This window comes from Pyrus communis, chromosome 7, assembly GCF_041283825.1.
Source record: "Pyrus communis isolate YQ-2024b chromosome 7, ASM4128382v1, whole genome shotgun sequence".
Classification (NCBI taxonomy): domain Eukaryota; kingdom Viridiplantae; phylum Streptophyta; class Magnoliopsida; order Rosales; family Rosaceae; genus Pyrus; species Pyrus communis.
In genome coordinates this window covers 21037247-21048843 of record NC_142571.1, presented here as the reverse complement: position 1 = coordinate 21048843, position 11597 = coordinate 21037247, and the positions used below count along the sequence as shown (strand labels likewise).

Genomic DNA, 11597 nt, shown 5'->3' with positions numbered 1-11597 from the left:
TTTAAATTATATTATTTAAAATAAACATAAATAGTATCTGACGAAAACTAACCACACGATGTATAATAAACGGACAGAACTGAAGGATATTTAGAATCTTCACAAAAAAGATCCGACGAGTATCGTATCTCTTTTTTCAATTATTAAAAGTTGTGTCCTTGTCAACTTTTTCCGTACAGATCAATCTAGTTTCATAATAATATGCCCAATCATATTATGCCATGTTTTTCTTGTTCAAAAACTACGGTTAATCCAATCATATCATGACATGTTTTTTTTTTCTGGGAACAGAGCTCAAAATTAGTTTCAGTTAATGGGGACAGATTTTTACAGTTAACTCATGGTCTGTAAAATTCAAAACCGCGTACGAATTGATTTTTCCGGTTTAGTCCAATTTTATAAACCCAATGGACAAAAGAAAACCAACCCAAACGATTTGGTTTGGTTATTTTTCGAGTTTACAGTTGGCATGCCATGCCCTAACAAATACCATAAACGTAGTTTGCGTCTACATATTTCTCCTCCAAAGCTATATCTTGCTCTTGTTGATATACAAATACAACACCAGATCATAACCAAACCTTTGTCAGCCTATACATGCAATGTGTAAGAGAAGTAACAACTAGGCAAGAGATATATTAGTGAGGAAAAAAAACCAAAGAACACCAAGTTTTATGCTATTTCGCGTTTAGTGAGCCTAGATGCATTCAGTTTGGAGGCGAAGAAGGAGATCCACCACAATGAAAAGAGCACTTACAAAAAATAGTGTTTATCTCACAACTCGTTTCTCCAGTACAAATCAGTTGTGCAGCCCCCAAAATAACCAAAGAACAGTTTACTTTTCGGTACGTTTAGATGGGTAGAAGGGCAATTGATTCTCTTCCACTCAAACTTCATGTAACTCCGCCCCTAACCCAAGTTTTTAGACTGAACTCATCCCTCAAATTACCACTAACAACATGAAAACCTAGACAAGAAGAAAATTCTTTCAAAAGTGCCCTTCAATCTTATGTGCATGGGGTTCTTTTACTAGATCCCCTCAGTATAAGGTCTAGAAAACTCAAAACCTTAAAGCCTGCTTTGTTTGCAGCTCGTGAGATGCAAATAAAAATATGGAAAGAGGAAACAAAATTGGGTTTTTGGAGTAAAGGTCTACATATATCTTGGCGAGACTTCAACAGAATTAGGTTAGAGAGGATTGACTTGGATATGACTATTTACTATATTAAAGGTATTTTAAAGGAAGAAATATATGACAAACTCCTTATTTTATTGCTCATGAAGTACTTTTCACTTTTAATCCTACCATTTTTGTAAGGATTAGTAGGGACATTTTTCTTCATGAGTAACTTTCAACTTGGAAAAATAAGGAAATTGCCGTCCATTTCTTCTTTTAAAATCTCTTCAATAGTGAATAGTTTTGGCTAAGTCAATCATGTATCAAACGAGGCCTAATAGCTATTGGAGAAAAATACTGCTTATCATAGCCACGATTTTTAAGCATAATCGTGGTGTATACGTTTGAATATAAAATTTTGCTTGTGGTTCTGAGGAAAATTTTATATGTTATTACCTTAAAAATTCCATGAAGGTGAAGTTTAGGTAGCAGTAATCTTAACAATTATATTGTAATTAGAGTGATTGTGTCTAAGAAAGACAAAGCTATTGATTGTCTAAATAATTGTAATAAACTAATTTAGAATATCTTATGTCAAAGATTTGGGGATGAATCAAGATCCAAACCTTAATTGAGCATGCAACGTCACTTCCCATAATCAAATTCTTATCCCCAAAAATACTATATATCCTCGTTATTGTTCACTTAAAAGAAAAGCAATGTCACGTTAGTTAGAATAAATATGCTCCTTTTATGCACCCAAGTTTGAACTCTCTTTGCAATTTAGATTAGCTTAAAATAGAATATCGTTTATATATATGATGATTTATGCACATCATTTTTCTTCTCCTACACACCCCTTCCTCTTTTAGCCATTGATGAACAAATCAAATGTCAAAATTAAGATGGCAGGAGAAAGCGAATATCATTTATATATAACATGGTACATGTATCTTTAATACCACTAGGAAACTGTGAGAACCAAATATAATTATGATGATAATGTTGTCCTATTTTGGAACCACTGCATTATCTGCCATATTGGCTTCTTGAAAGATACGCTTGACTTTGGCATGTAGATATTTGAAATCTTTATACGACAGATATAATTCTCCAAAAAATTTGCGCTTTGCCGTTAATTATGTTGATGAAAACCTGTGAATCTCTTCCACCTGAATATGTTCGAGACCCAACCTTGATGCCCAAAAGAAGACCATGTTTAAGGCCTGCAGCCTCGGCTTGCAAAACTGAAGCATATCCTAAAGCCTTGTTCTGAGTTTTCTTTTTCCTTTTAAGGCTTTGTTGTTTTGAGCTCGTTCAAAGGAAATATAACATAAGAAAATGAATTGGGCTTTGACCATGAAAGCAACCAATTGGCATTTGTTGCAGGAGACCCTTGAAGGAATGGAGTTTTAATGAAAAGGGCATAGGCCAACAAATATTTAATCAAAAATCATCTCAAAATGTTATTTAACCAAAATGACTCAAAGTTTAATAAAAAACTATCCAAAACTATTGTCCACGGGTCAAACTTACAAGCCCAACCCGTTACAAATCTATACTTACATAAATACCCCTAATTCGATATTATCCTGACTCTTCACCAACCTCAACACAGCACGAAACCGTCATAATAACTTCATGTCTTCCTATCAAATCGAATTCCCCATTTCAAAAACAACTAAATCAAAGTACAAAAAGGAAGTATTCATCAGAACAAAGTCGTCGAAACAAGTTCAAGGAAGTTTAATAGCATAAACCGACGAAAAAGTGTCGGGAAAAAAAATAACCAAAACATAAAACTATTTATGAAAAACCCAAAACATAACAATGTTTTTGGATTTTTGTTATTTTCTTTCCAAATACAGTGTTTGTTTTGTCTGTGCACAAACAAACACTGTATCTGGAAAGAAAATAACAAAAATCCAGAAATGGTAACTTAAATTCCAAAAACAGTGATTTAAATTTCAAAAACAGTCTATGTTTTAACCTTTGACTGTTTCTTTTCTTTCATGCATCAGTTGATTATATTTAAGAAACAAGGTGCTTAATTTGCTTTCCAAATACAGTGAATTTCACTATTTCTTTTCTAACTTACATTTAAGAAACAGTGTGTCTATTTCATTTAGATCCAGAAACAGTGACTTAGATTCCAGAAACATTAACTTAGATTCCAGAAACAGTGATTTAGATTCTAAAAACAGTGTTACTTAAAATCCAGAAAGAGTTTATTTTTACAGTCCAGAAACAGTGACCCGTCGTTATTATTGAATAGCATGCAGATCTCAAATTTATTTTCTGGAGAAACAAACGATGAACTCCAATGACGAAGAAAAATTGAAAAACAGTACCTCGAATACACTATGAATAATAACGACGATTACATTTCAACGAAATAATACAAAATATAAATTAAATAGCATGAGGATCTACATTTTTGTTTCAAAGAAAAAGAAGGTCTGCAAAACAACGATGAACTCCATTAACGACAAAAATCTAGAACTCAACCTTAAAAAGTTAGGGTAAAATCGACAAATCATAATTTATTATAGTTGGGCCATTTTTAGTTGGACTACTTTAATATGGGCCTTGTACTAATCATTAAACAAAACTTATAACATGGTTTTTTTATTAAAACTAAAATTTTTCAAACCATTTTCATTAGTTTTCCTCTAAAGGAAAGTGTTCTCTTTTTTTCTTTTTAAATGAGAATTAGTTGCAAGGCTTACATTACAACGAACTTCAACGATTAGAACTAGCCAAATCGGAAATATTTGAGACATCTGATTGAGTTCAAAGAAATTGACGAACACTTTGTTCTATAAGAAACAATGAAATTGTATTGTTATAATTAAAATGGCAAATGATTTCGGATTGAATTGAATTTTTGCAAAGATAATCTATGAATCGAGACTCACAAAATAGACGGTTTGAACCGTTGAAGTTCAATGTAGAGTGAGCCCTACAATTAATCCCCATTTTTTTTCCAAAAATGAGGACCCCTTCCTGTATTTGTTATGAAGCTCCAACATTCCTATTGTTTATCAAATCTCCAACATTGTTATTAAAATCACACAAAGTTGTGAATCAAATCATACAGAAGAGCTCACTACCCTTTTCAAACCTCTAATTAGTTCCTTCCAAACCTTTTATCTGACTAGAAGAACAAAACAAAATGCTAACACCTATACTATGAAATGTTTACACAAACCACAATCATATAAACAAAAACAGACTCCTCTGCTTCCCATTTCTCTATGCCCATGCTTCTCCGCCTTCTCCCCTAGCATTTACAATCTCAAGATTCGCAGTCTTCTTAGCCGGCTTACTCAACTGAAACACCGGGTGGCTGCATAGCTTCCGCACTCCTTTCCTCAAACTCAACCAATCTCCAGCTTCGTATCCATTTCTACATTCATTTTCTGAACACTCGAGTACACATTTAGTAGATGCGCTGCTGTGTGAAGTGGACTCGAGTTCATCTTCCTCATCAGTCATTACCGGAGAGCACCAAAGTTTCTCGTCGATGTCAGCTTTTGGACTGTCCAAAGTGGCGGTTATGAATGAGCTATCATGACCAAAAGATTCACCCATAAATGAATACATAGTTTGTCTGTTGTGGTTAGAGCATGATGAGTGCAATATAGCCTCCGCAGCTGATTCCTCTCTCTCGCGTAGGATCTTTAAGATCAGTGTCTTGAGGAAATTCATAACTTGCACGGCGTGTATTAATGCAGTCAAAGGATCTGCCATCTGCAGCAAAAAATCTTGTTTAGTCCATAGCAAAGCTTATATTTGTTCGTGACCCACCTTGAGGGCCAAGGAGATTGACGCTGGTCGATATCATTAGCAGTAGTTCTACTTCAAAGCTAAAATTATCATCAAGCTTGACCATTATTCAAAATGAACAAAGTTTTAAAGTAAACAAGGAAAACTGCATATCACAACCACAGACATTTCACATGTAGAACAATAAACAAACTTGTGAAACCAAAGGCTACAAACCTCGGTCATGTTAGGTGCAAAAACCATAGCAATGTTGCGTGCATTCATCTTATTGTGCTCTTCGTTCTGTGCAACATCTGCCATCAAATTGATAGCCCAATCAAGCAGTGAAGCTTCTGTTGGAGGAAGCGTCTTCACAAGTTCGGTGCAGTCATCTTCTGTGTTGCAGCGCAACACCTGTTCTGGTGTGAGTGAATCAAGTACCCTTGTAGGAAGCTCTCTAAACCATGCCTACAGGGTTTAAGAAGGGGAGAAAAAAGATGAAAAAGAAGTTGAGAACGAAAAGCGAGAAAAAGGAGCACAAACCAAGAACTATAGAACATAAAGTTTAGATATCATAAATGAAAGGTTTAGTTAAAAAAGGGTCATTAAATATCTAGACACTACACGATTTTGAAAGCTTGAAGAGGCAACTGAAAATCCAGAAACATCTTTAACATTACTAAACATCCTGAAGGAGACGGTGGCTGTTTATTCCAATAAGCATACAAATGCATATGTAGGAGTTTCACTTGGAAATGTCAAATATGCTTTACCTTTATCAAGCCTGCTAAACAATGAACATCAATTCCATGCGGCACGATGCCCTTGTTCAACTGGTCACGAAGACGCTCTTCTTGATCATTTTCAGCAGTTATTCTGAATATTCCTTCCGCCTTTACGACGGAAAATAATGAAATACAACCTTCAGTTCTGTTACAAGGTGCTGAGAAGCATGAAAGTAAATCTTAGCTACTAATTTGAAATACCAACTTACTTTAAGGCCTCCTCCTGAATACAATCGCTTTTGCATCATAAGAAGTATCGTTGGCACACTGTTGCCGTTATTATCAAAAGAACACTGCATCGACTTGGCAGAGACCCCAAACACACTTGCACTGCATGACAAGGATCGTGTATCCCATTAGGCATTAATCAAATAGAATGGTACACAAACACATACGTTAGGACAAAATGGTTTGATGCCGAACATGTATTAAAACTGCTGATGCAGAAAGTTCCATCTCGCAGGATCCCGTATACATTGTTACCCGAATCTGCCTTCAGATATAAATTTGGTAGGACAACATGCTAATCAAAAGCAAAAGGAAAAAACTACGCAAAGAAACGATTATTCCAAAACAACACCGAAAGATCAAATGATTGTGCTACCCTATGCAATTCAATTTGCAAGATAAGGTCATTTTCAAACATTGCCACTACAAATTGAAGGGACCAAATGGTTTGCATTGACGATTGGAACCAGTTCACCCAACATTTATAAACCTAAAACTAAAACAATAAATCCTCCATGTTACTTTCCCTTATCCGCCTAAGTCCCTATCCAAAATAAGAACAAGGCAGGATAAAACAAAAGCTGCCGTACAGGCATACAGCAGGAAGCAGATGTTATTCGGTCTGTAAATGTAAAACAATTGAACTCGATTGCCTCTGTCCGAATCACATCTTTGTACTTCCCAAAATCCATATCCTCATCCTTTTTTAACCTCTAAATTCCCTCCCACATATGAATCTAAAATCACAGGCAATTCTAAGTACAGTAAAACTCTGTTCTTGCGGAGATCGATTAAGGAAGTAACGGAACTTGTGACTGACGCAAAGAAGGGGATTCACAACCTCGTTCAAACCGTTTCTGTTGGACAAGAAACCATCTTATGATAACTGTTCTTGTGTATCGAGAATAAAATGGACCAACCTATACAAGCCGGGATACCAAAAAAAATCGTAAAAACCAATTTGCAAGTTTGCAAAATAACAATATAATGCCACTAGATTTTTCCATTTTCACTACAAAAAGGACAACAATTAGGAAAAACAAACATAAACGAAATGCAAGTACGAATGAACTTTAACAACAATTCTACTATACTTTGATGTGTGACATGTTCACGAGTTTGATGTGTGACATAGAAACTCCCAAACTTCAATAAGTCAAAGTTTTCAAATTCAGACAACTGGTACTTCAAAGAAATCCAAAGTTCCAAAATTCCACATAAAGTCACTTCACAAATTCCGAAAATCCCACAAATATATCATCAACAAATTCCAAGGGAGAAAATTGGAAAAAGAAAAAAGGAGTTGGGCTCTGACCTGGCACTTGGCGCCTTCATGGGGACCTCAGGCTCGAGCTCAGTAGGCAAACCCAGAAACCCATTAAACCTATCAAAAGTGACATGCGAGACATGCCTCACCTCAGTCGGAGAACTGATGTCGATAGACGATGCCACGTCATCCCTCTCCACGCTGCAAGTTATCAAAGACTTCCTCAGAGCCGCCACCAAAATGTCGAGTATGGCAAACTGGTGCTGCTCCTGCTGCTGTTGACCGTTATGCCCCTGAAAGTCTCGATCTTCATTCTTCCCACTGGTTCTAATCGTGGGATACAGAAATGGGGCAGACATATGGTTTTCGACAACCTCCTGCTCGTCTTCAAAACCCAACTCCTCATATTCTTCTTCTTCCTCTTCTTCTTCTTTGCTGGTGTTGTGGTGGTGGGAAAACGGACTCGGAAGAGGAATGTTGAACTCAGTGAGTCCGACGAGATCGCAAGATTTGGATCGGAAGAGCCGAGCCATGCTGCTTTTGTTGTGAACTGAACTATAATATTAAAACAAACGAAAGAAGCAACAGAGAGAGAGAGAGAGAGAGAGAAAGAGAGAGAGGAATAATAGAAAAGGTGAAATGGGGGTTTGGTTATTTAGAGAGAAGGTGAGGTGGGTTTGGTTTGGTGGTGACGAAGAGGTGGGGGAGAAAGAAGGTTGCTTTGAAGAGAGGGATGAGTGATTATTATTGGGTTGGCGTTGAAATTTGAGGAGGGTGTGGTGGTGGTGCTGTGGCGGTGAATGGTGGGGGTGATGGAGACCTTTTTCTCTCTTTGTTTTTGTTCGAGTTCTATTGCAACTTCTTATACCAGAGAGAGAGAGAGAGAGGAAGGCAATGTCACAAGAAATTGACCACGAGACAACCAGTTATGAGAGTGAGTGTGTGTCTTGGAAGTTACTCAAGCGACGTTAAAATGTATGTATTATTTTAAAGAATTATTCATACAAGTAATGCGGGGGCCATTGCTTCATGTCAAGAGCTATCCATTTGTCAAGAATCTCTCTCACTTTAGAATGAATAATTCTAGTGCCAATTAATGTCCCTAGTCTTTTCTATTAAATTATGTTGTTTATGTATAATCCGACCAAATAAGGCATACATAAGTAACTTAGGAAACATTATAGGTCATTAAATATACTATCTTTTTTTGTTTTGTGTGCTAATAAGTGATAAATTTTACGTACACTAACAATTAACAAACGGTTACAAAATGTGAAACATGATGTCTTTAATGTTTAATTTCAATCTTTGATCACTTTTGATTCGCCAACATATGGTATGAATTGTTGATTGTCCTCTAAATTAGACCTCTTAGACTATGTTACCCTAATTAATCACCTTGATTAGCATTTGTCATGCCCTAATCCCTTAGAAAAATTTATTTTTGTTACCCATTATTATTATTGATTTTCCATTAATTGACATGATAAATGTTACAATTTTTTTATTATGATAAGCGATATTACTAATCTAAACTAAACTAAGGAAAGGGGGAAGGTTTGAACTTGAGACGCATTGGGTTGCAAAGTAAGTCCCTTATCCACTATAAGCAAGTTTGGGATTGTTGCGCTTTTTTTAAAAACTGCTCTGATGTACTATAAAAATAATCAACTCTAAAACCAACAGTTGGGCATTTGGTAAACTGTATTTTTAAAAGTGTTGTGAATACGAAAAGAAGTGGAAAAGCATTTGTCAAATTTTAATATAAAAGTGATATAATTGTATAATGGAAAAATTGGACATCGTAGTGGGGGCGATAGTGGTGGCAGTGGTCGTGATGGTAGCGGAGATTGTGGAGGGTATGGTGGTGGTGCCAATAGTGGGGTGTGGTGGCTAGGGGTGCATAGGGAACAATGGTGGTAAGGGCCGTAGAGATGGCAATTGTGGTGGCAATGGTGACAGTGGCAGCAATGATAGTAGTGGCCATGACAACAACGAAGGTTGTGGTAGTGGTGGTGGTGGCCACAACGGTGGTGGTGGTTATTGTAGTTATGGTGTTAGTGGTAGTCATTTTGTTCTCCAAAGGATAAAATGTATAGAAGGATAAATAATGTCATGTTTATAACTAATGAGGGTATTCAAGGAATTGAAAATATTCATTAAAGACTCAACTCGGTTTTTATAAAAGCAACCTAAAAGTTCTTATTTAAAGTTGTATGAAGGCCATTACTTTTAAAATAAGCAGGATATTTTGTTTTTACCAAACCCTTTTATTTCTTAACTTTCAAGTGAAGTAGCTTTTGATGGAACAGACACAAAATAAATAAAATAAAACAATACCAAACAGGGCCTAAGACAATCCACTTGCTAAAAAGGGTTAGTTAATTGGTAACTAGTATATGGGCACACAAAGTATGTGAGAAAAATTTTTATTTTTTTTTTTGAAATAGAAGAAGAGAGGAAGAGAGTGATAGAGAATGTGGGAGTGGGAATATTTTTTTTTTATTTTTTTTATAGAGATATGTTAGGATTACATGTAGGTGAGGTTTTGGGGAAAAAAAAAAACAGCAAAATTTGGTTGTGTGAAATTACATTTCTACCCCATATTTATTATTCATATTATGTTTTAATTAGAGGGTTAAACTGGTAATTTCATAGGGTTTTGGTTGACAATAAGTGTTTTATTAATTAGTAGAGATGAGGTAAAGGTATCATAAGGGAACAAATCTATTGTAACTTGTTAGACATTATGATACAACAAAAGATCACACACAATCTTGTATCATTTCACTTGTATATGAGAGGTCTTAAGTTCAACTTCTATGATGACAAGTTTGATGGTTGGGGCATTGTGTGATTTAGTGAAAGTCTCTTAAGTTCTTCAGCGCTTGGCAAATGGCTTATAGTTTAAGCAATTAGAACCATTAATTCTTGCACCCAAAGTTTTAGGTTGGATTAGCTATATATTGTATAAACATGTATATACACATAGCATATTAACATGGTTATATCTATCTATAAACATGTATATACACATAGTATATTAACATGGTTATATCTATCAAACCCACGTGCTTAGTCTTGTGGTACACTTTTTGATTTGGATGTTCCCTCGTCCACAAGGGAGGGATAGAATCTAACTCAACAAACAGCTACGTAGCTCAATCAACTTTCCAAATAATTCCAGGATGAGGTGAAGGAAGGAGAAACTACTCACTTTTAACGTTTGATGTTGGCAATTCAGTAGGTTGGAATTATTTGGTAGGACAAGGAAGCAAATTTTGGAATTGAGGCTTTGGATTTATTTAGTAATATTAAAAAGGGTGTCGACTAGTTGTTTCTGTATTTTGCATGATAGTCCCCACGATAGTCACATGCCCACATGTGATGTTCCATATCTACTACTAATTTATCTTAGTGGTGTGGTTTAATGAGTACTTACACCACCATTAAACTAAAACTAACTTTAAAGAAAATGAGATGGTTACAAGATTCGAATTTAAAATATTTTAGTTACAAGTTAAAAGAAATATTATTAGATTGTAGTATTAAGTGACTAAAAACCTAAGCTTAAATCCTTATGACAACATAATATTTGAAGTTTATCTAATAACGTAGTTTACAATTGCATATTCATCTAGGGTTTATCTTAAAATTTATGTTTGATTCATAAGTGCGTAGAATTATCTTCGTATGGTCATTTAGTTCGAATTGCAAAAACTAAAAGCTAAGTGTCAAAATTGTTGCTAAATATGCTTTCAAAACGGAAGAAAAGTCACTTAGTACTACGGTCTAGTGGTATCATTTTCACTTATAAGTAAGAGATCTTAAGTTCAATTTTCGCTTTAATATCGTTTGTTAAAAAAAAAAAAAAGAGATATAAACTAGTAAATTAGAATGAACAACCATTATTTTAATTTATTAAAAAAAACAATTCAAGATCTCAATCGGAGGAAAAGAAAAGATACCTCTAATTAATTTTTAGAAGTTAATTTTTTTTATAGTGTAACAAGGTAAATTAATTTTTTTTCTCTAAAGTATTGAGCTTTCAAAAGTGTTTATTTATTAGCACCCCGTATATTGTTAATTACATCCTACATAAAATTTGTTACTAAATGTTTTATATATTCTAATATAAAATTAACTATTTAAATCTCATAAAATTTTAATAAGGAAAATTATTTCATAAACGCTCCCCAAATCATGTTGAACGTGCATTGCATGATAGCGAACAAATACGCGATGGAGGCAGATTATCTGCCCTCCTGTTTGGGTGTCTTTTTCATCCTCTCTTATTTTGTACTATCACGGTTAAACCACGTCAACATTTTATATTGATTTTTTAATAGAGATAATAAGACAAAAAGCAATAGGAATATAAAATGTTGAGCTGGTTTAACCGTGACTGTACAAATAAGAGAGGATGAGAATG

The 11597-nt window shown here is 34.9% G+C and overlaps 1 protein-coding gene across 1 annotated transcript; it reads right to left on the bottom strand.

The window, feature by feature from the left end:
- Positions 1-4154: 4154 nt before the first annotated feature.
- On the bottom strand, positions 4155-8125 carry LOC137735501 (rho GTPase-activating protein 3). Its single transcript, XM_068474932.2, has 5 exons — positions 7214-8125; positions 5880-6000; positions 5659-5778; positions 5123-5353; positions 4155-4870 (listed from the first exon to the last, which is right to left on the bottom strand). The coding sequence occupies exons 1-5, from the start codon at positions 7696-7698 to the stop codon at positions 4373-4375; spliced, it is 1455 nt and encodes a 484-aa protein (XP_068331033.2). The 5' UTR covers positions 7699-8125; the 3' UTR covers positions 4155-4372.
- Positions 8126-11597: the final 3472 nt, after the last annotated feature.

Bases quoted from the DNA above. Each gene is read 5' to 3' on its own strand.
- LOC137735501 (XM_068474932.2), bottom strand. From the start codon at position 7,698: ATGGCTCGGCTCTTCCGATCCAAATCTTGCGATCTCGTCGGACTCACT. The intron at 5,354-5,658 runs GTAAAGCATATT...TAAACCCTGTAG, and splicing joins GTTTAGCAGGCTTGATAAAG to GCATGGTTTAGAGAGCTTCC. The intron at 4,871-5,122 runs GTTTGTAGCCTT...TTTTTGCTGCAG, and splicing joins TTGCACCTAACATGACCGAG to ATGGCAGATCCTTTGACTGC.